This window comes from Vanacampus margaritifer, chromosome 13 (assembly GCF_051991255.1).
Source record: "Vanacampus margaritifer isolate UIUO_Vmar chromosome 13, RoL_Vmar_1.0, whole genome shotgun sequence".
Taxonomy (NCBI): Eukaryota; Metazoa; Chordata; class Actinopteri; order Syngnathiformes; family Syngnathidae; genus Vanacampus; species Vanacampus margaritifer.
Genome location: NC_135444.1, coordinates 20,731,711 through 20,756,366, shown reverse-complemented (window position 1 = coordinate 20,756,366; position 24,656 = coordinate 20,731,711). Strand labels below are relative to the sequence as shown.

Genomic DNA, 24,656 nt, shown 5'->3' with positions numbered 1-24,656 from the left:
TATATCTAACAAATACTTTCTCAAAACATTTCCCAGTTACCTGTTAAAACGTAGTTACTCGTAATGTAATCCGAGTACCATACATTTTCAAGTAATGTAACTTGATTACTATTATTAGATAGATAGATAGATAGATAGATAGATAGATAGATAGATAGATAGATAGATAGATAGATAGATAGATAGATAGATAGATAGATAGATAGATAGATAGATAGATAGATAGATAGATAGATATTTTTTTCTTTAAAAGCAGAGTTCTCAAGTGGCTCTTGGAATGACAATACAAATTCAGTCATGCTAATCAGTCACTCTGTGGAATCAAAAGCCATTGAAAGAGTGAAAGATGATGCAGGCGAGCACTTGACTAGAGGAAGACATCAGCAATTGCTGAAGTGTCACTGCCATCTAGTGGATGAAATAACAATAGACGTCAACAATTGAATTAGTATGTTTTTAATAAACTAAATACAATGCCATTTAATTAAATTTATTTGTCCACAATTACTTTTTTTTCCTAACCATTTTCTAATTCCTATTTTTGTCCCTTAATATTTAAATATTTTCATATATTTTCCCAATTTTTTTATTTTGGGTATATTTCATTTATTTTGTCATAATATTTGTAACATTTTTCTACTAGTGTATTTGCCGTAATATACTTTTTAGTATGTTTTCAGTGTAAATTGATCATACATGGACTCAAGTAAATATGTTGTCAGTAATTAATTTGATAATTTCATTATTTTTCCATGTACAATTAATACCTTTAAAAACACATTTGACCGCCTGCTGTCGACAGAAAATGACATCACGTGTGCTGAGGGATCAGATAATGACCAATCTTGGCCTAGTTTGCGAATGTCACATGACCAAACACAGCAGGTGAGCCGTGATTGGTCATGACCTGAGCTCTGAGCACCTGTGATGTCATTTTCTGTCCACAGCTAGTGGCAAGTGTTTTTTTTAAAGGTATTGCTTGCACATGAACAAAAGAATGAAGTTATCAAATTAATTATAGACAAAATATTAACTACCCACAGCTGAAAATGGCTAAATCAGTCAAGTATCCTCTTTAAGTTCCTGAAAACACATAAGCCACAAGAAGAAGATGAGTTTTTTAAAAAAAAAAAAAAGAAAAAAAAAGAAGAAGTTTAAGAAAAAAAAAAACTCAAGTGTATCTAAAGTGGACAAGCTCAGAGGGAACAAAATCAGGCCCTGAGGGCCCCCGGATGTCTCCAAATAGTTATTTAGCTGAGACAATTGGGTCACAATCAGCTGTTTTATCTTCATCTGACAGCCACGCGTCACATTACAATTTACGGGCGACCAAATTACTTTTCTTGCCACCAGCCGTCGCTGGCAAATTATCTTAATTGTGTCGTGATTACGCCTCACAGCAAGAGCTCAAACATAAAACGCACATTTTGTTTTCTGCCTGTCATTCAATGCGTTCTTTGGCACCCTCTTGTGGACGACAACTGTAGCTGCATTTATTTATGCCTTTACATTGCGACAGACTGTGTGTGCATGTTTCAAAAATAATACAATCAATATTTATCTAATAACATGACAAAACACAACCAAATAAAATGTTTTGTACCTACCAGATTTTTTTTTAATAGACACAGGATTCTCTAGCTAGCTGTGTTGGCTAGTCGGAGCTAGCTAGATGTTGCTTCTTTGGGAGGGGGAAATAAATCAATAATTTGGCCGACCTATCCTCCCAATGTCCAGTTTTGGTAGAAAAGTTCCCCTAAAAAAGAACTTTTAATAAATGTCCGGCATTTGTCCCCTCCTGCAGTCACCTGCCTGAAATTTTGAAACCGTTTGGAGCAGCTGCGATCAACCAATCAGAGGATGCAAAAATGACGACGTCACTCTTTGCCCTCCCAAAAGTGCAGTTTTGAATCTAAAATGTGATTGGTTAAAAAAATAAAATAAAATAAAAACTTAGATAAACAACTAGAAGCTAAGCAGCAAGATAATACACAAATAGTGCATACAAGAAAACACAAGTTAACCAGCGATATTTCAACACAAACCGTTCAATCAAACCTATAATTTAACCTCTCTAAATGCTAAAATACAATCCAAAAGGCTATAGATAGGCTAATGGGAATTAGCATTAGTGTTACGGTGAATATGCATTTTTAAAACATTTGTTTCTTGAAGCTACATCAAGCAGCAACAGTCAAAGGCTTATGTTTATTTTCCTTAACTGGAAGATACTTACATAATCTATTTAGTTTTGTTGCTCTTAATGACACTGCATATTTGTTAGTGGAGCTTAGTGCTGCCTGGCATGTTGTGGCACGATGCGGTACTACACTGAAGGTGAGCAGCTCTATGTAGCGAGGGAACACAGCAATTAATTTTTTACATATAATTGGTATGCAAATGAGCGACACAACAGCTTGGTATTTGAATGTCTTATTTTAATGAACACGTCCAATGTAATATTTAATGGTCAGAGTGACGTCACCACTTTATAAACTACAGCAGTGCCTTCCAGTGTAAAGTAAGAGTATCAAAAAGAAAAAAACAACTCTTTGGTTCTGTTATTGTAATACTTTTGACTTCCCTTTTTCATACACACAATATATATTCTTCATTACAGTGGATGTGCCAGCTTTGGTTATGCATGAAAATGATCTCCTCTGCAATAGTCAAGAATTGCATATAAAAAGAGTGCTACATCATTTTAGAATTAAAAAAAACTTGTTGCTGGGAAAATGTCAAGTTATGCTGAAGGGGGTGTGGCTTGTGCATGGCGATTTGTTTTTGTTTTTCTTTATGTCAGTCCTATTTCCTCCAGAACGCTTCGTGGTGTCTCGCCATCCTGCAAAAACAAACACTATACAGTATATACAGGACGAATATGCACACTTTGATGATGTCATCATTATGGGACACACACATAGGTTTTAAATTTAAAACACACTTTTCGAAACTTTTGATAATGTAGGAATAGAGTAAAACTGATAATATAATAAAAATTCAAAGACTAGTTGTTTTTAAAAAATAAAATACAAATGTAACAATATTATAAATACACCTATTATTACATATTGCCCAAAAGCAATTTTCAAAAAACTAAATTTTAAAAGGCAAATATTTGAGAACATCCTGCTTTACCATTTTTGGCCAGTGTAATATTAATGCAAATAATCTTCTTAACCAAAATATATGAATTCATTTTAGAGTTCAATTTGTTAAAAATAAATCAATAAAAATAATAATCTTTACAGTAAAATGTTAGGCATGAACAAATATTAAAGCAGAACTGTCAATGCAATAATAATAATAATAATAATGTTTATTTTTTCCCCTCACGTAACGTACCGTTTATGCCAATAAAGTATAAATACAACTACTGTAATAATGCAATGAAAACAATAGCAATTATAAGAAATGTGTTTCGATATTATCATCTTTTTTCTTCTTCTTTTTATCTTTTCAATAAATGCTCTAAGGCAGCAGAGTAGCAGCACTTACTTTTACATCCTAACAGCAGCGTGGACACAAAGTCAAGAGAACAACACATTGGATTAGAGCCACATGCAAACATGACACTTTAAGGCACCAGAAGCAACAAAAAAGAAAATGTAAGTCCGTTTAAGAAAAACACCAGGGCGCTGAACAAGAACCAGAAAATATTTATTATTTATAAACCTACATTTGATCAAACTATTGCACCCTATCATGAGTCGTTACAAAAACTGTGCTCATTAGTCAGATCTATCTATCAGCTTATTACATAAAGCTTCATTTGAATAATACTTATAATCACGTGGAAGGCCGAAGAGGCCTTTGATTCAAAATTGGTGCAAAAATAGCAAAGACTCTTGTCATATTAATACTAGTGGTGGGAAAATGACGCTTCATGAACCACTTGCAATATGTTTTGACGTCGCTAGATGGCGGTCTTGCTTTAAAGATGCGGTTGAAATTTAATCAATTTCCATTGCAGCATTTATCTTTAAGAGCACCATCTAGAGGAGTAAAAAAAAAAATATTGTAATTGCTTCATGAAGCTTGATTTTCCTACCACTAATTAATACCACACTAAAAATATGAACATAAAGTTTGCTTGTAAAGATTGTCCTCATAAATACAAACAATTGGATAACTACAAATTGACCAGATAAAAGAAAAGGAAACACATGCATGAATGACATGCAAGAAAAAAAAAAAATACTCAGGAAGTTGAGGTTGGACAAAAAAAAAAAAAAGTCAAAGCAAGCAGTATTGCTGCACGACACAACTTCAACTCGCAAGTCAAGGTACCACTAAACAATTTGAGTGAGTTGCGAGGTACCCCGATGACAGTTGTCGTGTATCAAGCCTGTGGTGAACAGTCTGGGTAGCTACAAGGCACAAGGACAGGGTGCGGAGCGAAAGGTGTTGGGCATGCATGGGGCAGGCATGGCGGTGGCGGCGGCGGCAGCAGCAGCGGGGGGGGGGCGCGGCGGCAGAGCAGCCAGTCAGTACACAGGCACATTAAAGTACTCATGACGGGGCTGAGGGAGAGAGAGAAAGCTTTTAGAACACAACAACACGCAGCCAGGAGGCCTGACTTTCTCTTTCAACTCCACCGCAGCGTTCAAGCTTTACAGATGCCGTGTCGGATCTGTAGGCGGTGTGTAAAGACATGCTTTGCAGGGAACAAAGAAAGTGGAACCTTGACTTATGAGTAGCAAAAGTTTGGTCAAAATAAGAAAAAAAAAAAAAAACTACGAATGTTAAAATCCTCTTATGGAGAAAAAAAAATAAACGTTTTTCGTGGTGCTAAAACAGACTATAACATTTACGCTTTGAGTTATAAGCATTACCACAGAACAAATGAAACTCATAAGTCAAGGCGCTGTGTGCAGTGGACATTTTGCGTTAATGCAACGAAAACACTCAACACAGTGTGACACACAACAACATCTTAATATCTGCTTGTGTTGACATAAAAGTTAGAATGGGGGAGGATCAAAAACCAGAAGAACTTGGAACGGGAACCAGAGCCGGACTCAGGTGCTCTTAGTCTACTTTCAGACCAGAGCAAAAGTGCTGGCCCTGAACGCCAGATCAGAACACCAGACGGGGACGACTAGCACCAGATTCAGACTAGGGGCACCCAGAACTCGTCCCAAGAAAGCTGAACAGGATCCAGACCAGAACCATTGGACTGGTACAGTTTTCGGAGTCCACCAATTAGCAGACCCAGAATTATACCAGCCAACCTGCATCAGGAACCTGATCCGGAGTACCTGGAAGAATTTGGAACAGGAACCAGAGCCAGACTCAGATGCTCTTAGTCTACTTTCAGACCAGACCAAGAGTGCTGGACCAGAACACAAGTTCAGAACACTATACTAGGACCACTAGACCCAGATTCAGACTAGGGGCACCCAGAACTTGTCCCAAGACAGCTGATCAGGATCAGTACCGTTGGACTGGTACATTGGTGGTACAGTTTTTGGAGTCTGGTCTGGAACCAGAGAATGAGCACTCTCCATGGAAGCTAAACAGGAATGCTTAACCCCAAACTAGTGTCAGACACAGAACCACGCCAGAAGTGCTGGACCAGGCGCACTAGACCTGCCCCCAAGTCTACTGAACAATGGTACCGGATACAAGACCCAAAGGTTCTTTACCCAGTTCCAGACAAGGATCTGTAGGCCCAGAATTATACCAGCCACCCTGCATCACGTTGAGAGGAACCAGTTGAGGTGGCTCGGGCATCTGGTTCGGATGCCTCCTGGACGCCTCCCTGGGGAGGTGTTCCGGGCATGTCCTACCGGCAGGAGGGCCCGGGGACGACCCAGGACACGCTGGAGAGACTACGTCTCTCGGCTGTCCTGGGAACGCCTTGGGGTCCCGTAGGATGAGCTGGCTGAAGTGGCTGGGGAGAGGGAAGTCTGGGCTTCCCTGCTAAAGCTGCTGCCCCCGCGACCCGACCCCGGATAAGCGGAAGAAGACGGACGGACGGACCCTGCATCAGGAACCTGATCCGGAGCACTGTACCTGGAAGCAGACCAGGTGCACTGTACCCAGACAAAAGACCAGAAGCACTGGAACAAGAACCAGATCAGGATCACTGGTAGAGGAACCAGGACTGAAACACTTGACCCAGACCCACACAATGAACACCGTATCAAAAATTAGACCAGTCACGCTTGAGCAGTGACCAGATCCAGAGTTCTGTACCTGGAATCAGATCATGACTGGGGACTGGGAAAACCTAGACAAGAACCAGGAAACACTAGTAGTAGACATGAAGTCGACTGTAAAAACTAGATGGGAGAAACTAGACTAGAACAGGAACCACATGAGGTGCACTGACTCAAGAACCAGACAGTAGTAGACATGAAACCAGACGGACAAAATACGTCAAAAAGGACTTGCCACTAAACGGCTTTACTAGTTAGTACTAGCATTGGTGACCTACACAGTAAATCCACAGACTGTATTCACCTCAGCGGGTCAAGTTCTGGAACAGTCCAGAAGTCTCTGAAGTCACACTAGGAACTGCTATACCTGGGAGTCAAACAAGTTGATGATAAAAAAAAATAAGCAAGACGATGGATGCATCCACTAAGTCTTCATCATCTGTGCGGGGAAACCTTGTGGGGCGGCATTATTCCAAACAAAGATCTGCTAGCTGGCACCAAACTAATGACCGCGCGCCTGACAAATGCTCCATTGAGGGCTTGTTATGAAAAATAGCTTTGTCTAAATCCGCAGAGGTATGTTAGCCGTGTGTAATTACAGCACAGTGTGAACCGCTAATGCTCAACTCAACCTTGTGGAGAAAACATTGAAGGTATTAAAATAAACATTAAAACCAGCTTTCGGTATGATGCCGTCAGAACTTCAGACTAGAATGCACTACAGTAATATAGTAGTAGTAGTATAGTTATAAAAGCATAGGAACAACCGGGCTTGTTGTTATTGTTATTATGTTTGCAAACATTTATGTCTACATTTTGACCACATCACTTTTTTTTTTTTAAAGTCAATTTACCTGTCGTAATGTAAAGTATGGTTAGCATACGATTCTCCCCACGTAACTACGGAAGAGGATTAGGGCCAGTGAAGAGGGGAAAAAAAAAAAAAAGGTTGGCAGGATTCAGAGTTTATTCTTAGAATTCTGACTTTCTGACTCCCCCCCGCAATTCGTAGCTCTACGTCACAAACTCAGAATTACTGAGATTAAAGTGATAAAGTGAGAATTCAGGGATTAAAGTCAGGATTCTCACTTTAAAATCAGAATTCTAAGAATAAAGTTAAACTGTGATTAAAAGGAGAATTCTGACTTTAAAGTGAGAATTCTGAGATTAAAGTCAGAGATTTAAGACAGTGTGAGAATTCTGAGAGTAAAGTCAGGATTCTCACTTTTAAATAAGAATTCTGAGAATAAAGTCAGAATTCTCACTTTGAAGTCAGAATTCTGAGATTAAAGTGATAAAATGGGGAATTCTGGGATTAAAGTCAGGATTCTCATTTTAAAATCAGGATTCTGAGATTAAAGTGATAAAATGGGGAATTCTGGGATTAAAGTCAGGATTCTCATTTTAAAATCAGGATTCTAAGAATAAAGTCAAACTGTGATTAAAGGGAGAATTCTGACTTTAAAGTGAGAATTCTGAGATTAAAGTCAGAGATTTAAGACAGTGTGAGAATTCTGAGAGTAAAGTCAGGATTCTCACTTTTAAATAAGAATTCTGAGAATAAAGTCAGAATTCTCACTTTGAAGTCAGAATTCTGAGATTAAAGTGATAAAATGGGGAATTCTGGGATTAAAGTCAGGATTCTCATTTTAAAGTCAGGATTCTGAGATTAAAGTGATAAAATGGGGAATTCTGGGATTAAAGTCAGGATTCTCATTTTAAAATCAGGATTCTAAGAATAAAGTCAAACTGTGATTAAAGGGAGAATTCTGACTTTAAAGTGAGAATTCTGAGATTAAAGTCAGAGATTTAAGACAGTGTGAGAATTCTGAGAGTAAAGTCAGGATTCTCACTTTTAAATAAGAATTCTGAGAATAAAGTCAGAATTCTCACTTTGAAGTCAGAATTCTGAGATTAAAGTGATAAAATGGGGAATTCTGGGATTAAAGTCAGGATTCTCATTTTAAAATCAGGATTCTGAGATTAAAGTGATAAAATGGGGAATTCTGGGATTAAAGTCAGGATTCTCATTTTAAAATCAGGATTCTAAGAATAAAGTCAAACTGTGATTAAAGGGAGAATTCTGACTTTAAAGTGAGAATTCTGAGATTAAAGTCAGAGATTTAAGACAGTGTGAGAATTCTGAGAGTAAAGTCAGGATTCTCACTTTTAAATAAGAATTCTGAGAATAAAGTCAGAATTCTCACTTTGAAGTCAGAATTCTGAGATTAAAGTGATAAAATGGGGAATTCTGGGATTAAAGTCAGGATTCTCATTTTAAAGTCAGGATTCTGAGATTAAAGTGATAAAATGGGGAATTCTGGGATTAAAGTCAGGATTCTCATTTTAAAATCAGGATTCTAAGAATAAAGTCAAACTGTGATTAAAGGGAGAATTCTGACTTTAAAGTGAGAATTCTGAGATTAAAGTCAGAGATTTAAGACAGTGTGAGAATTCTGAGAGTAAAGTCAGGATTCTCACTTTTAAATAAGAATTCTGAGAATAAAGTCAGAATTCTCACTTTGAAGTCAGAATTCTGAGATTAAAGTGATAAAATGGGGAATTCTGGGATTAAAGTCAGGATTCCCACTTTAAAGTCAGAATTCTAAGAATAAAGTCAGACTGTGATTAAAGTCAGAATTCTGATATTTAAGTGATAATGTGAGAATTCTGAGAGTAAAGTCAGGATTCTCACTTTTAAATCAGAATTCTCACTTTAAAGTCAGAATTCTGAGAATAAAGTCAGAATCCTGCCAACACTTTTTTCCCCCTTCACTGGCCCCAATCCTCTTCCGTATGAAGAATTTTGTTTGACTGACACTTCATATATTCAAACTAGAGTGTTACAGAAGACTAAAATAAATCGTTTTTTGTTGTTGTTTTTTCCCCACTGCCGATAGTGACATTGGCGAAAGCTCTGTCTTTTGCCACCAGGAGGTAGATATCCCATCATCGTGAAAAGGTCTTTACACATTTTGACATCACGTGAGCAAAACAACGGCAAATAATTAAGCAATAACTTTGTGCCATTGCAAGATTTCAAACAGAAAGCGTCCAATGAGTTTATAATGTCGTCAAAATAGATGCAGAGAGACCGGAAGAGTCACAGAAAGAGATGGACGTCGTTGGAAACACCTGTTTGTGAATATTGACGTTCGGCTCTTTGTTAGAGAATAAACAATTCCATTCCAAGAGTTTACAAAAGGTCCAATTAAGTTCACCTTTCAAGGTTTAAGTGCATTTTAGGTTCATCCTGGAATGAAACCGGGAAAGCCAAATATGCCAAACTTTTTTTCTTTTTTCGTGAGTAGCGAAGTTTCCGAGCAACTCATGCCCGTCAAGCATGCTCAAGGTGCACGGCGGCGTTTTCACACCATCCCTCCGTGCAGTATTTACCCACGTGAGGTCGGCGGCGCGTTACAACAGCTCGTCACTGGGCAAACCTCCCCAGTCTTCACTCTGGTTCTATGAATAGACAAGCCAGCCAATCAGAGAGCTCCCGAGTGTCCGAGGACCCGGGCGTCCTCGGAGGAGACTTAAAGCGACCGTAATTATGCAACATGAATAAGACAAGTCACTCGCTGGAGGGAGAGTTTATATTTAGAAGCAAAAGTCTGCATGTGGCAAACGTAAATGATTGCTCGACACCTGGTCCAGGAAATTGGCAACGGGCCCGCTTGTCTTGGAAACAACTTTGGATCACCTTGTGATTAATTTTTTACTTTATTGCACATTATTTTAGGACTTACCTCAGATGACTAGAGTACGTCCCTACCTTGTTTGGCTCCGAACTTCCAAAAAAATGTGTGTTTTGGCTGGCAATATTTTTGCAGAAGAAAGCAGCCATATCAATTTCAGTATTTAAACAGATATTAAATTACCAGGGAGCACACTTAACTGATTTTTCAATTTATTTAATGGACAGAAGATTTAGAACTTGCTATCTATGCTGTTAAAATACATTCTTCAAATTTTTATTTCAACTAAATTGTACAACTTGTCTATTATTTATAACATATCTTAGCTCATTTTTAGTAATGGCGTATTATTTCATTTTCTAATTATTTGAATATTGGAAAAAATTGTGTTCCCTTTAGTTTCTACATCATCACACTTTCAAGCAACTAAAACTACGGTAGTTTAGTATACTGTACTAGAATAAAATTAACAAGTAGCTTAGGTTATATATCAGTGTATGAAGTTATTATGAAAACACTTTTTACGGTACAAAAAGTGGTAATACTATTTGGTATATATTTGTACACATTTGAACATTTAATTGTAATTTGTTGTTTTTTTTAAACATTTATTTTGACAAATTTTCATTTGACTATTATTTTGAAAATCAGTGATTTTGTAGTCATTAAAATGCGTATTTTTTATTTTCACTTTCTATACAGCACACTTATATGCATTGTGTCTGTTAATTATATATTGTTTAATTTTAATGGAAAAATTGCTTTGATAATATTTCCATTTACATATAGATTATATGATTTTAATTTATATCACTTAAGAATTTAAAGAATTTTATTCTTAATTTTCATCACAAAAATAAAAAAAATCTTTGATCATTTTTTCAAATGTATGTATTCGTATCACGTTTTTTTTTTTTTTTTTTAACACATCCAATGCATAGTAGGGAATTAGCCTATTGAATAGTTGTATTTTTTTTTTTTAATTCGTTTATAACTTAAAAAAAAAAAAACAGTTTTATCATCTTGAAAGTATGTATCTTACGGGGAAAAATTACTGATGAGAAAATGAAGCTTCATGATGCACTTGCGATATTTTTGACTCCTCTATATGGCACTCTTGGTTTAAACATGCAGTGGAAATGGAATCGTTTCGAGAAATGTTTTCCCGTGCTGTCAAATAGTCATTCGGTAAATTGATTGGTCTTTTCAAAACTAAACTGCCAAAACTACTACTGGACTAGCTAGTGATCTAACACTAGTAAAACTACACAAAGTGTACCTGCAAACATGCGCGTCTGAGAGTCTATGTTCTGCAAATCACAAAAGGTAAAAGAATACACAAAAGCAAAGAGAAAAGACACATGATTAAGAAAATAAAAGTCACAAGAATGTAAAGAAGGAAGGAAGGCAAGCATGCAGATTATAGATCATTAAAACACAGCAGTACCTTGATTTAGCCATTCGTCAGTTTCTATTTCCCCCAAACCAACAGATTATTTGTTTTTAATAAATAAAAATGTATTGAATAAAAATAAACAGGTTTTACGAAGTCTAATTAATGTGGTGTTGTTGGACATTGCGGCACTCGTAAATCAAGGTACCACCAAAAATGCAAGTGACAAAAAAAATTGCCATCTCATTTATTTTCATTTGAGTTGTCTTCAGGTGTTTTGCTCCAGGGCTCCCCCTACTGTCGTGGAGTGAAATTCCACATTCATAATTGTGCCGAGCAGTAAGTGGAACACAGGATGAGTGCACAGAAGGGGTGGAAATATTCCCCCCAAAAGTCTGTTGAAGTTAAGATGTGGAATTTTGGAAATATTCCAAAGTGGAAACTTTCCATGAGATAAGAAAATATATTGGATTGATCAAATCAGTATCACTGTTCCTACTCACAACTTTGAAAATTCCCGAATTTTTTTCTGAACGAGCGTGACCTTTGTGTTGATGTGAAAACGGCGCGCGCTCCTCACCTCTTGCAGCAGGTCGCCCTGCTCGATAGCCTTCAGCACGTTCTTCTTGGACGTCTCCTGGGCTTCGCCGCCCAGCAGGAACTCGTCCAGGATGAAGTAGGCCTTCTCAAAGTTGAAGATGATGTCCAGCTCGCACACCTTTCATGTTTTTGGGGACGGAACGGAAGCGTTACCTGGAGATTAAGTGTGTAAGCGGTAACCGCGGTAAGCCGCCAGCCGTCCCACTCACGCTGCCAAAGTATTTGTCCAGCAGCTCCACGTATCTGTGGATGATCTCCAGCGTGATCAGCTCGTTGTCCTGCTCCTCGATGGCGCAGCAGAAGTACAAGCTGGCGTATCTGCCGAGAGACGTTACACACAGTCGTCATGGTACTTTCGGCTTGAAGCTTCAGACCAGGAACGTCCGAACTTTCCCCTGACCAGACCAAAGGAACAACTTCACCAAACAACTAAAGTTACATCATCTTCCCAAGCCCTTTTCCAAAGGTCTTAGAGCCATGAGTGACATAATAATTCATTGACATAATAATTAATTAATCTGTAAGCAACTCATTCAAATATTTCCAAGATATCTCCACTTTTTTTTTTCTAAACAAACAATCCTGCTTGTTGGGATTTTGTACACTATATAGGTATGTGCAATCAATAGAAATTAAATTACAATTTTTAATGCACTCCACAATTACAAAATTAGCATTATCGTAAACAAAAATAAAAGATTCTTAATACCAATTTTGAGTTGTTTAAATGTATATATTGGCAATTTTTTACAATTTTAAAATAACAAATTTAATACAAATCTTGTTTGGTACAAAAGAAACTTAATTATAGTGTTTCAACAAAATGTATTAGTCTTAATATTTTTTACGTTTAAACATTTTCTTTTTTTTTGATAAAACAAATGATCATCCTAATCGTGATTTCAATTATTGCCAAATTAATCATTAGGGCTGCTCGATTATGGAAAAAATAATAATCACAATTATTTTGGAAATAATTTAAATCACGATTATTCAAAACGATTATTTATTTTTGGGTACAAAACAAGAAAATGTTTAAAAGTTAAAAAATATTAAGACCAATAAAAAAAAATAGAAACACTATCGTTATGTAAGTTTTTTTTGGACCAAACAGAATTTATAATAATATATATATTTATTTATTCATGTTGGCAAAAACTTGAAGGTGGAGTGCAGCATGTGTACTGTGCAGTAGGATGATCATTTGTTTTTTTGGTACTGAACAAAAAAAAATGTTAATGTAAAAAAACAAAAACTAAATATTAAGGCAAATAAAATGATTTGTAACACTATAATTATGCAAGTTCTTTTTGGATTAAATACAATTTCCTAAATTTAAAGGTGCAAATGTATAAATTTAAACAACTCAAAAATGAGTATTAATAATCGTTTTTTTAAGATTACTCTGATTTTGTAACTATGGAGAGTAATAATTGAAATAGTAATTGAATTTCGATTAATTGCACAGCCCTAACACTATATTAAAACATTTTCAGAGTAGCATGCTTTGATGAGTTTCGAGAGTAACTAAAAGCCTATCAAACGCCTTCTTCATCAATCACCACCAAGACGGAAAAAAAAACTCCCACTCGCCACTTTGTCCTCTCAGGTGCAATCAACAGAGTCGAGTCAAATTCATGACGCTGATGCAGCAATTTTGCCTTATGAGAGGACCTGCAGGTGATCCGTTGGCCTGCACGTTCTGAAGTTAAGCTTCTTCCTGCCGCCCAGCAGGGGACGACTCCTTTATCCGGGATAATCCCTCACGCGCTCTTAAAACATGTGACCACTGGCTAATAAAAACAGGAAGCCAAGACGGATATTACACCTTGCTTAATAAAACAGATACAGGACAACAGTCAAGAGACTTCTCGATCCCTCATTACGCATCTTTTTTTTGTATTTTAAGCAACAATTCCACATCTTTTACATTAAGCCAGCTCCAACAAAGAACGGTCGCACAAAATCGGCCTGACAATATTCCGCATTTGGAGGTAGTACCTAAGGCCCACTTTTACACTGTGACCATTTACCCATGTTGCGGTTCTGTTCTGTTCAGTCATGTGGGTGAGAAGAAGTCTACCTGGCAATATTCCAACTTTGGGTGGAGTATCAAAAGTGCTTTTCACACTGGCTGGTCAATTCTCTATAAAAGGGCTCAAACACGGAATGGAGGAAGACGTCAACGTGGTAATTTTCCACCTTCAGATGTAGTATGCGAAGCCTCTTTCAAACAGCCTGTAAAAGACAACATTTTCTGCCTTTTTTTTTATGTATGAATAACAGCACTGACACGGAACGGGCGGACAAAGTCGACGTGGCAATTTTCGAGCTTTGTTGGTTTACCAAAAGAATTCTTGAGCTTTTGCTCTCTTTCATGAGATGGTCTATCACAGTTGATTCCGGGGCAGGAAGCAATAGATACACCATGGAATTGGTTACCAGCCAATTGCAGAGTTTGTTTTGTTTTAACTGCCACAAACTGAAGTCCGCTCACCTCTTGTAGACAATCTTGAGGTCTCGCCACTCCAGGAAGCTGCACATTTTGGCCTTGCGGGCCAGGATGGTCTGCACCAGATCCCTGGTGATCTTCTTCTTCTCCTTGTCCGACAGGGGCACGTACCACTTCTGCAGCCGCAGCTTGCCCTGTCTGCTGAACAGAAGCATGAACTGCATCTGAAATGAAAGGATTTCATCATCGGAATGATCCGCACACAAGCGCTTGAGGAAATGGTGGCTGAGGTGGTCGCACAAAGTCTTTCAAATCACTCCATTCAACAATTATTACATGATAAATGGTATATAGTGGTCAGACTAATAATCTACATAAACGTTATTTCTAAAATAATAATAATAAAAGATACAGCTTTATAATACTCTATTTCATCTGCTCCTGCCACTTGTTAGTAACCCGCTTATCCAAATATTAAAAGTAGCGGTAGAGCACAACACAAGCTAACGGGAAGTAACAGTAGCATACAGATAACACCGTCATTTATTCGGCGACTACTTCTCACAAAAACGGCGCACACGCCCCGAGAGGCCAACTTTAGACGTCAACAAAAACAAACATTGCCAACTTATTACCTTTAAATTTGGACACAGCTCCGAAGAAGAGGAAGAAATCAGCCACCCATCAGCACTCAGCAGCACCCTCGCTCAGAAGCTGCGGATGCCAGTCGCAGTCAAGCTTGCGATTGGCCAGAGCCGCCGGCAGGTCGACGCTCATTGGTCTTTGGGTTTACTTCCGCCTTTCGCGGGGGCTCTAACACGCTGAATGGCTTGCATAGACGTCGATCAAACAACGGAGAAACTGATTGGATGATTAAATAAGATTACAGTACTAAACATTTTTACGGTACATTGAAGTGAAACATAATTAGTGATACCTTATTATTGATAAAATATCTTCTCAGACAAAGTGAACATCTTTTTTAATTAAAAATTAAACCAAATAACACAATCTAACAGTATTTACTATAAATCAAGTCAAGCCATCTTTATTTATATATCTTATTTAACAGTACAGTAATAAAATAAAAATACATCCTACATTTTTTTTAAATAGTATCTGTACAATATAAGCCATATTTTGTATTGTTTAACAATATTCAAGCAATACAAGAACAGTACTTTAAACTGTAATGACAAAATAAAACATGGTGTATTTTTCAAAATAACATTATTTAATAAAAAGACAAAATAAAAACATAACAATGGTGATTAATTTATAGGGATACATTGTTAACTGTTGTTTTAACAACAATTACATTATAATAAAATACAATCATCCAACAATAATTAATAAATGTATTATTTTAAATTAAAATTTATAAACTGCATATGCCAATGTCATGAAAAAATGAGGACCTTGAATATAAAATTAATATGAACGTTTCCATTTGATTTCACTTATACATAACATGTAAAAAGCACCAAGAGATCACTAGTGATACATGAAATGCATGCACATTGACAACCAAACAAGAGATTTGACCTTTAAAATCTTATTTTTCTTTCTGCTGCTTGTATACAATGGCTGTAGAGAAAGCAGGAAGTGTCTCTCATTTATTTAGTGAGCCAATAATGCGTATTAGATGAAGCCCTCACGCTTTACTGCATTGGATTAGTGTAATCTCAATCCCAATCCGCCGCACGGCTCGCATCCCATTTCCAGCACGGCCGAGCAGCGAGATGGAGGCCAGCGTTCGTTGGGCCGCGCTCTTCTTCCTCTTTGTCGTCTTGCAGGGTAAGTCTACAAAGCTAATTGACATTAGAAGTATAAAAAATAGTCCTTTTTATTAAGGCAAAATGCACAGTGGAACCTCTGAAAGTGACCACAAGCCATTCTGTTAATCGTGTTTCCCAGAGGAAATGATGTGGAGTAGCTCTCAATTTTTTTTAATGTTTGATTTCATATTTTCATGGTGAAGACACGAGTCTTTGAAATACTGTATGTCAATACGGCCATTAATGCTAAACTGCTAGCAATAAAAGTGTGTACATCCATAAATGGAAATATCCAAAATGGTCTCAATAAGCCTAAAAAAAAAATTACCCCCCAACACAAGATTCATTGATGGACACAGAATTGGGTAGACATGTCTGCCACAACAGGACACATGAAAACATCCCAAGGAATGACGCCCAAACCTGAACAGGAAGTCAGCCATTTTTGGATGGAAAGTTGAAAAAAATGATTAGCCTGCAGTCCTTTGAATGATTGCCACGAAATTCGGTGGACATGTCCATCACAACAGGACGCAGGAAAAAGTCTTAAGGACCCAGGCCAAAAATTGAACAGGAAGTCAGCCATGTTGGTTTGACGTAGCCATTTTAGGGCAAAAAAAAGAGCCCCCAACACCAGTTCTGTCTATTGACAGTAAATGCTAGTTCATCTTTGGGGTTGCAAGCCTGAAATGAGCGCGACTTAAAGACCAAATTGATCCACTTTTGTGTTTGTTGAACTTTGCCGGTTCCACTGTAAACTGAACCATATTTAACTACTGTCTATAAAACCTTTAGAGATGTCTTTTTATGTTCCATGCATGCATGGATGTGCTACAGCCCTGACTGCAGTTCACTCTCAGGAGGTAAAAAAACAAACAAAATGTCTGACTTGTTCCTACTAATAGACTATTTTTGTGCCACCCACAAGTACCCTGGCACTTGTTGTTTCCATACACTGTAAAAAATGATATTCCCAACTCTTTTCCATTTTGTCTGGTGCAGGAAGAGGAGATCCTGCAAGTGGAGGAGGAATTGCAGGAGGAGGATCAGAAGATCCAAGAGACGTGGACCGCCAGGAACGTGAAAGCGTGTACCTGCGACTGTGAGGCCATCGCGCCCACCAGCTTCCCCGACACCGTCAGGCCCACCTCGGCGCCAGAGCCATCTCAAGGCCAATCGCTGACTTGCATGCCAGGTGAGGTCACGTCACGTCACACGCTTTTAGCTTCCAGGTGGTTGCGTAATCGCAGTTTCGTGGTGCCTGAGAAGAGAAGCAGAGATTAGTGATAGACCGATATGGGTTTTTCGAGGCCGATACAGATACTGATTTTTGGTCATCAACACTCTAAAAACAGTTGAGTCAAAAATAACCCAATTGTGGATAAAAAAAATGGACCAATCCTCTACTTGTGTCAATTTGATCCAACTTTGAGTCAATAAATGGGTCTTTAAGTGTAAAAATATTGGTCAGATCCTTTACTTTGGTCAAAAAATTGGGTCATTTTGTATAAAACAACCCAGAAAGTTAGGTCGAATTAACCCATAAATTGGACTGGTCCATTTTTTATCCATAATTGGGTTACTTTTGACCCAACTGTTTTTAGAGTGAATGACACCGATAACCGATATTTTAAGCCGATATTCCTTCTTAAAATAGAAAATATTAGTGTCAAAAAAAATTTAATTACTGTTTCTTTTAATCTTAAACATACAAAGAATTGACAGCTTTGTTTAAAAATTCTAACAAAAATAGTTTAGTTTTTTTTTTTTTTAATAAAAAGTGTAGGGAGTTCCCAGTGTCAGTGTTGTAAAGTGGAAATTTAAATAAATCCATAAATGAAAAGTTTCCTGGGCGACAAATGCATGCGAATGCAGCCAATTTAGAGTTTTCGTCAGGGTTCATAAAAGGTGTCAAAAGACAGTCAAAATTGTCAGAATATGTTCAAAATGGTCTAGTGAAAACTAAAAACGGTCTGTGAACATCCTACAAATCCTGATGAAAACCCTAAATTTCGCTACGTTCGCCAGCATTCCACATCTTTATCGACCATCAGATTAGGAAAAAGGCAGATGCCGATATTTGCTGATATTAGTCAAAATGCCAAATATCAGCACCAATTATCGGCCCGGCCAATAATCGGTCTGTACCTACTAGAGATGCATCAAGCATTTATTGTTGTGCTGGTCTCGTCCACCCAGAGTGTCCGTACCACAGAGCCCTGGGCTTCGAGTCCGGCTCGGTGACGTCGGACCAGATCAGCTGCTCCCATCAGGATCAGTACAGCAGCTGGTACACCTCCTGGGTCCCCAACAAGGCACGACTCAACAACCAGGGCTTCGGGTAGGGCCCCTCAGCACCCCAATTCACTGGTAGCAAGACAATCACACGGCAGCGAGACAACCAACCATCCGCACGTGTATCAGGTGCGCGTGGCTGTCCAAGTACAACGACCTGCACCAGTGGCTGCAGATCGACCTGCAGGAAGTGGGCGTGGTGTCGGGCATCCTGATGCAGGGTCGCTGTGACTCGGACGAGTGGATCACCAAGTACAGCGTCCAGTACCGCACGATGGAAACGCTCAACTGGGTCTACTACAAAGACCAGACGGGAAACAACAGAGTACGTACGCAAACGCAGCACGGCGATAGTGGATATGGCAGGATTGCAATATGGATTTTTTTTAAGGCTGATGCCAGTATCAGACTACCGATTAATACTAGTTAAAAAAATAAATAAATAAATAAATAAATAAAATAATAATTCAAAAAAAAATAATAATAATATATATATATATATATATATATATATATATATATATATAAATTTAAAAAATCTGTAATTTTTTGACAGACAATCATTGAGTGCCATTGACGGCTACAGACGTCAAAAATCCATTTTGACTGGGCTGTCAATGAATAAATGAATATTCCACGTTACGAATATGTCACGTTGGCTGTCTACCTCTCAGGTCTTCTATGGGAATTCGGACCGCTCGTCCACGGTGCAGAACCTTCTGCGCCCGCCCATCGTGGCGCGCTACATCCGCCTGCTGCCTCTGGGCTGGCACACCCGAATTGCCATTCGCATGGAGCTGCTCATGTGCATGGGAAAGTGCGTGTGAGGGACCTGCCGGGAAAACACGCTCCCTAAACTCAACACTCGTTCTTCTCGATGGGAGGAAGTTCATGAAATTATCAACAACAAAATGATAACTTGATCATATACAGCTACATACGAAAGATTTGCATTTTCAATTGTCGTTGCATATTGAAATATTACAATTTTAGGATTTATGGGAAAACATTCAGTATACGATAACAAAATGATAAATAAATGTTGAACTTTTTGTGTTGTCATCTCTTTTGATTCTATACAGCAAAGGACAATTAGTTGTAGAAGTTTGTGAAAATAAAAGGTATATTTTTCCTAGAAAAAAATGACTAATATTATGAGAAAATTGTACTTAAAAAATAAAAAAATTGTACTGTATTGTTATGAGATTAAAGTATTTAATATGATTTTTAAAAATTTTCTGTAAGATTGTAACAAATTTCTCCCAAAAATGCATAATAATCTGATTTTTACCCCTTTTGTCATGTTTCGGTTCTGTGGGGGTTGGGTTTTTCTTTGTGTTCCTGGTTTCTTCCCTAGTCTCGTTATGTCTAACCACATCCACCTGTGTGTCTTTTCAATTCCCACTGTGTGACCAATCAGTGCCCTCAGCCACTTGTGTTTCCCCAGGTGTGTCTCAATAGTGTTGGTGTATTTAGTCTGTTGTGTTTGTCCAGTTGGTGTGGGAGCATTGTTGACGTTATGTGTGGAAGTTCGTGCGTCTCGTCTTGTCAAAGCTAAGCCCTCGTCACAGTCAAGTCGTCCTAGTCACTGCCAAGTCGTCCTCGTCACTGCCAAGTCGTCCTCGTCACAGTCAAGTCGTCTTCGTCACAATCAAGTCGTCCTCGTCACAGTCAAGTCGTCTTCATCACAGTCAAGTCATCCTAGTCACTGCCAAGTCGTCTTCATCACAGTCAAGTCGTCCTAGTCACTGCCAAGTCGTCCTCGTCACAGTCAAGTCGTCTTCGTCACAATCAAGTCGTCCTCGTCACAGTCAAGTCGTCTTCATCACAGTCAAGTTGTCCTAGTCACTGCCAAGTCGTCCTCGTCACAGTCAAGTCGTCTTCGTCACAGTCAAGTCGTCCTCGTCGCAGTCAAGTCGTCTTCATCACAGTCAAATCGTCCTAGTCACTGCCAAGTCGTCCTCGTCACAGTCAAGTCGTCTTCGTCACAGTCAATTCGTCCTCGTCACAGTCAAGTCGTCATCATCACAGTCAAGTCGTCCTAGTCACTGCCAAGTCATCCTCGTCACAGACAAGTCGTCCTCGTCACAGTCAAGTCGTCTTCGTCACAGTCAGGTTGTCTTCGTCACAGTCAAGTCGTCCTCGTCACAGTCAAGTCGTCCTCGTCACAGTCAAGACGTCTTCGTCACAGTCAGGTCGTCCTCGTCACAGTCAGGTCGTCCTCGTCACAGTCAGGCCGTCCTCGTCACAGTCAGGCTGTCCTCGTCACAGTCAGGCCGTCCTCGTCACAGTCAGTCCGTCCTCGTCACTGCCAAGTCGTCCTCGTCACTGCCAAGCCGTCTTTGTCACAGTCAAGTCGTCCTTGTCACAGTCAAGTCGTCCTCATCACTGCCAAGTCGTCCTCGTCACAGTCAAGTCGTCTTCGTCACAGTCAAGTCGTCTTCGTCACAGTCAGGTCATCCTCGTCACAATCATTTCGTCCTCGTCACAGTCAGGTCGTCCTCGTCACAGTCAGGTCGTCCTCGTCACAGTCAGGTCGTCCTCGTCACAGTTAGGTCGTCCTCGTCACAGTCAGGTCGTCCTCGTCACTGCCAGGTCGTCCTCGTCACTGCCAAGTCGTCCTCGTCACTGCCAAGCCGTCCCCGTCACAGTCAAGTCGTCTTCGTCACAGTCAAGTCGTCCTCGTCACAGTCAAGTCGTCCTCATCACTGCCAAGTCGTCCTCGTCACCTGCTCACCTTTCTCCCCATGTTTAATAAAAGTACCACACATTGCACTTTCGGGTTTCCCTGCATTTGGGTCCACCATCCCTCATCCACTCACGTTCCATCATGACACGTTTTTCCTCAAGAGAAAAAAAAACAAAACGTAATGATATTGAAATATTTCATATTGCCGAAAAAAATACAATGTACACGTGTCAAATGAAACCAGTTTGCAATTTATTTGAGCTTTAGTGTTACATATGTAAACATGAATATTACACATTTGTTTGTCGCAGGGGGAGGAAAAAACCATGACTATGCTACAAATGTGTATGTAACAAAATCCCAAATGTAACACTGAGTGCTTTGGCCCGCCCGTAAACAAACAAGCGTGTGTGTGTGTTTGTGAGGAAGTAGCAGACGACAAAGGCTCCCACATTAGTAGTATTAATATAATACACGCGCTTGTTCCAACACATGTTGTCGCCAGGCAGATTTTACCGAGTAGACACAATTTTAGTGCCCGTTAAACTACTTGACAATATTGTTGTTTTTGATGATAATAATAATAACTAAGAGCGCAGTAACTGTACAGTAATGTGCTAAAAATAAGGACAAATCAAAAGTAGTTGTAATTGATTGTCAACTCAGCTGATGTGTGTGCGCGCATTTGTGTGTGTAGCGTTGCAATGATGTCATGTGACGTTACCGTGACGACGGGATTTGCCTTAAAAGAAATACCACGCATTTTACAACTAAATATAATTCTCCTACTCAATTCAAACTAAAACACACTTTAATCTAGCTATATATATATATATTTAAATATTCCATTTGTAATATACATACTTTATAATACAATACAAGTGAAGCCTCTTATAAAGTCTATCAAACATTGGAAGCGTTTAAAAAAAACATTAAGACACAAGAAGGCTTTTGGCCTCCAGTTTGCAAGCGGTGCACTTTGCGTGTGTGTGTGCGTGCGTGTTCTTCATGTGAACATTCTGTCTGATCAACACGACAATGCTCATTTTTCACCCCTTTGCAATGTGTGTGTATGTGTGTGCGTGCGTGCGTGCGTGCGTGCGTGTTCAGCATCTCACAAAAGCGAGTCCACACCTCACATTTTTGTAAATATTTGATTAGATCTTGCGGTGTTTGTTGTCAGCAGTTTAGATATCATTGCTTCTGGTGACTTATTTTCTGGTCCCATAAAAACAAATATTTGGAAAAATTTAAGACATGGATTCATTTTTGTGTGCTTGTACTGTATATACTCTATATGTATGTGTTTGTGTGTGTGTGTGGAGGAGTACGGAGGACCAAAACTTACAAAACTAAAAATAAATAAATGACTAAATAAAAAAATAAGTGAATCAAAGTGAAAATAAAAAATATAATTCGAAAATTAAAAAAAAAAAAATATATATATATATATAAATCGAAATAAACAACAAAAAATATGTATCCCTAAATAAATAAATAAAAGTAAATATAAATACAAAAATAAAAAACGAGATTAAAAAAATAAAAATAAATATAAAAATACATTTATAAATAAAATTAAATATCAATCAATAAAAAAAACACTCTGCTCTCACATTTATTTATTTTGTGCAAGACGAAATGTTATTCAAATGAGGGGGCGGTCCTAAACATGTCTGGAGTTGGTGACAGTGGACAAGATAATCGTCCATTGCTGGAGCTCTCCATGCAAGTCGGCGAGACCCGCTCACTCGACCAATGAAAGACAGTTTGCAACGGCGGAGCCCAAACCAAGACACGCTTAGGACCGCGCCCTCATTTGAATAACATTTCGACCAAACAGAGCGTCTGCAGGATGAAATTAATAAATATGAGAGCAGAACATTTTTATTTATTGATTGATATTTAATTGTATTCATATATTTATTTTTTGAATCTCATTTTTTATTTTTGTATTTACTTCAACTTTTATTTAGGGTATATATATTTTTTGTTGTTTTTATTTCTATTTATATTAAAAAAATAATAATAATTTTAGATTTATATTTTTTTATATCCGTTTTTATTTTCACTTTAATTTTTTTATTTAGTAATTTTTTATTTTTTTTTTATTTTGGCAGTTTTGGGAGGTGTTGGAGAGTTCACCCCAGAAGCGTGAGTGAGTTCAGTACTTCCTTTGTGATCTTGGTTCACAGCGCCGTCTCTTTCAGATCGTTGAGGTTGGCCATGCGGGACCTGGAGGGGCGCCCGAAGCCATGCCCGTTCTGGCCCCCTTTGACGGCCATCTGCTCGGGGTACGGGTTGCCCGCGTGCCAGCCGGGCTCCAGCTGCGGGTAGGCCGACTGCCTGCTCTTCATCTGCGGGGTGTTGACCCCCGAGTGGCCGCGACCGTCGGAGAAGGCTCCCTGGGGGGCGGAGGCGGGGCTTGGCAGCTGTTGGTAGCGCATGTCGGACGCCGCCGTCTGATTGGACGAGGATGAGGAGAGGTGCAGGAGTTTGCGCAGTGACTTCAGTGGTTGGCTCTGGGAGGACGAAATAAAAAGTGTGACGAGGGATTTTGCAGAATAAGAGGCTTGATGTAACAGTGGCGGGCCGTGTTCATTGAAATGAATGGACCTACTATAAAAAACTAGGGGTGTCAAAATTAGTGCGTGAATTTTGACTTAATTTAAAGTTCCTTTAACGCCACTAATTGCTTTAACACACGATTAATGACCGCTCCTTACTTGGAACGCCTTTACTGGGGGAATTCCAGTCCCAACACAGCAGACTTTTCCACATCAAAATTCTGCAGTAATACATTTAATAATAATGCATATATTTGTGGAGACTGGGGTCAAGTTGTATTTTACGATTGTAAAAATGTGCAGAATTTCACAAGTTACTTTATGTTAAAGATGAAATAGCTCCTAATATGAAAAGAAAAATACAGTTGTCACCAATGTCTTACAAATGCAATTATGCCATCTAGTGGCAGATAAATTACCTCAATACAAATCAACACTCATTTTTACAGTACGGTACATTTTTTAAATTTTAATTAAATTTTATGAATTATTATGAAAATACTAAAAGATCCAGCCATATTAATATTCGTTTAGCAATTATTTTTCACTTTTATGTTAACAAGAGTATGAAAATAATTTTTTGTACACAGACTAACTTTAGAACACATATAAAATTTGCGATTAATTGTGAGTTGACTATTGAAGTCAAGCGATTAATTACAATTAAACATTTTAATCACCTGACACCCCTAAGAAAACTTTTAAATAAAATTCTGTGACCCCCGATACAAATTCATGTTTAGCATTTGCTAATTCACCAATTTGCTGAATTTTGTGGGAACCTATCCACCATTATTTGCAGAAGGCCAAAGCCATGTCTAATATTGCTTTGGTGCAATCTGGTGGCATCTTGTTGCCAATGAACTGCATTGAAGTGAGAAGAGGAGCGTCATTTAGACAGGGCACAACCCTGTCTAAATGACATGGGACATGTTGACATGATAACACAAAGAGGATGAAATCTGATTGGACAAAAAAAAAAAATAATGTGCAGTAAAGAGAATACATTGTTGGGAATAA

The 24,656-nt window shown here is 38.4% G+C and overlaps 4 protein-coding genes across 13 annotated transcripts in view; 1 reads left to right on the top strand and 3 right to left on the bottom strand.

Annotated features, from left to right (window-relative positions):
* Positions 1-1,835, bottom strand: part of sox14 (SRY-box transcription factor 14) — a 131,099-nt gene extending 129,264 nt beyond the window's left edge. For both annotated transcript variants that reach the window (XR_013296494.1, XM_077585056.1), the window contains exon 1: positions 1,608-1,835. The gene's annotated coding sequence lies outside the window, so the exon portion shown is untranslated. The remainder of the gene's footprint in view (positions 1-1,607) is intronic.
* Positions 1,836-2,417: 582 nt separating this feature from the next.
* LOC144062169 (AP-1 complex subunit sigma-2-like) lies at positions 2,418-15,045 on the bottom strand. Of its 6 annotated transcripts, XM_077583223.1 has the most exons (8): positions 14,943-15,045; positions 14,353-14,531; positions 12,065-12,173; positions 11,836-11,973; positions 11,142-11,172; positions 6,469-6,531; positions 3,499-4,523; positions 2,418-2,842 (listed from the first exon to the last, which is right to left on the bottom strand). In XM_077583223.1, the coding sequence occupies exons 2-6, from the start codon at positions 14,529-14,531 to the stop codon at positions 6,470-6,472; spliced, it is 519 nt and encodes a 172-aa protein (XP_077439349.1). In that variant the 5' UTR covers positions 14,943-15,045; the 3' UTR covers positions 2,418-2,842; positions 3,499-4,523; position 6,469. The 6 variants fall into 6 exon arrangements, with proteins under 6 accessions (XP_077439349.1, XP_077439353.1, XP_077439352.1 ...); XM_077583227.1 differs by lacking the exon at positions 6,469-6,531; XM_077583226.1 differs by lacking the exon at positions 11,142-11,172 and having other exon boundaries at positions 6,469-9,629.
* A 966-nt stretch (positions 15,046-16,011) lies between these two features.
* Positions 16,012-19,670, top strand: LOC144062168 (retinoschisin-like). The gene is made up of 6 exons (XM_077583221.1): positions 16,012-16,104; positions 16,923-16,948; positions 17,088-17,280; positions 18,285-18,426; positions 18,510-18,705; positions 19,055-19,670. The coding sequence occupies exons 1-6, from the start codon at positions 16,050-16,052 to the stop codon at positions 19,205-19,207; spliced, it is 765 nt and encodes a 254-aa protein (XP_077439347.1). The 5' UTR covers positions 16,012-16,049; the 3' UTR covers positions 19,208-19,670.
* Positions 19,671-21,299: 1,629 nt separating this feature from the next.
* Positions 21,300-24,656, bottom strand: part of LOC144062166 (cyclin-dependent kinase-like 5) — a 28,990-nt gene continuing 25,633 nt past the window's right edge. For all 4 annotated transcript variants that reach the window (XM_077583217.1, XM_077583218.1, XM_077583219.1 and 1 more), the window contains one exon: positions 21,300-23,591. In XM_077583217.1, the coding sequence (XP_077439343.1) occupies positions 23,259-23,591 (333 nt within the window). In that variant the 3' untranslated portion in view covers positions 21,300-23,258. The remainder of the gene's footprint in view (positions 23,592-24,656) is intronic.

Coding starts and splice junctions, on each gene's coding strand:
- LOC144062169 (XM_077583223.1), bottom strand. CDS start 14,531: ATGCAGTTCATGCTTCTGTTCAGCAGACAGGGCAAGCTGCGGCTGCAG. Junction 11,974..12,064: donor TGGACAAATACTTTGGCAGC/GTGAGTGGGACG, acceptor AAAACATGAAAG/GTGTGCGAGCTGGACATCAT. Junction 11,173..11,835: donor AGGGCGACCTGCTGCAAGAG/GTGAGGAGCGCG, acceptor TGTGATTTGCAG/AACATAGACTCTCAGACGCG.
- LOC144062168 (XM_077583221.1), top strand. CDS start 16,050: ATGGAGGCCAGCGTTCGTTGGGCCGCGCTCTTCTTCCTCTTTGTCGTC. Junction 18,427..18,509: donor CTCAACAACCAGGGCTTCGG/GTAGGGCCCCTC, acceptor CACGTGTATCAG/GTGCGCGTGGCTGTCCAAGT. Junction 18,706..19,054: donor ACCAGACGGGAAACAACAGA/GTACGTACGCAA, acceptor TCTACCTCTCAG/GTCTTCTATGGGAATTCGGA.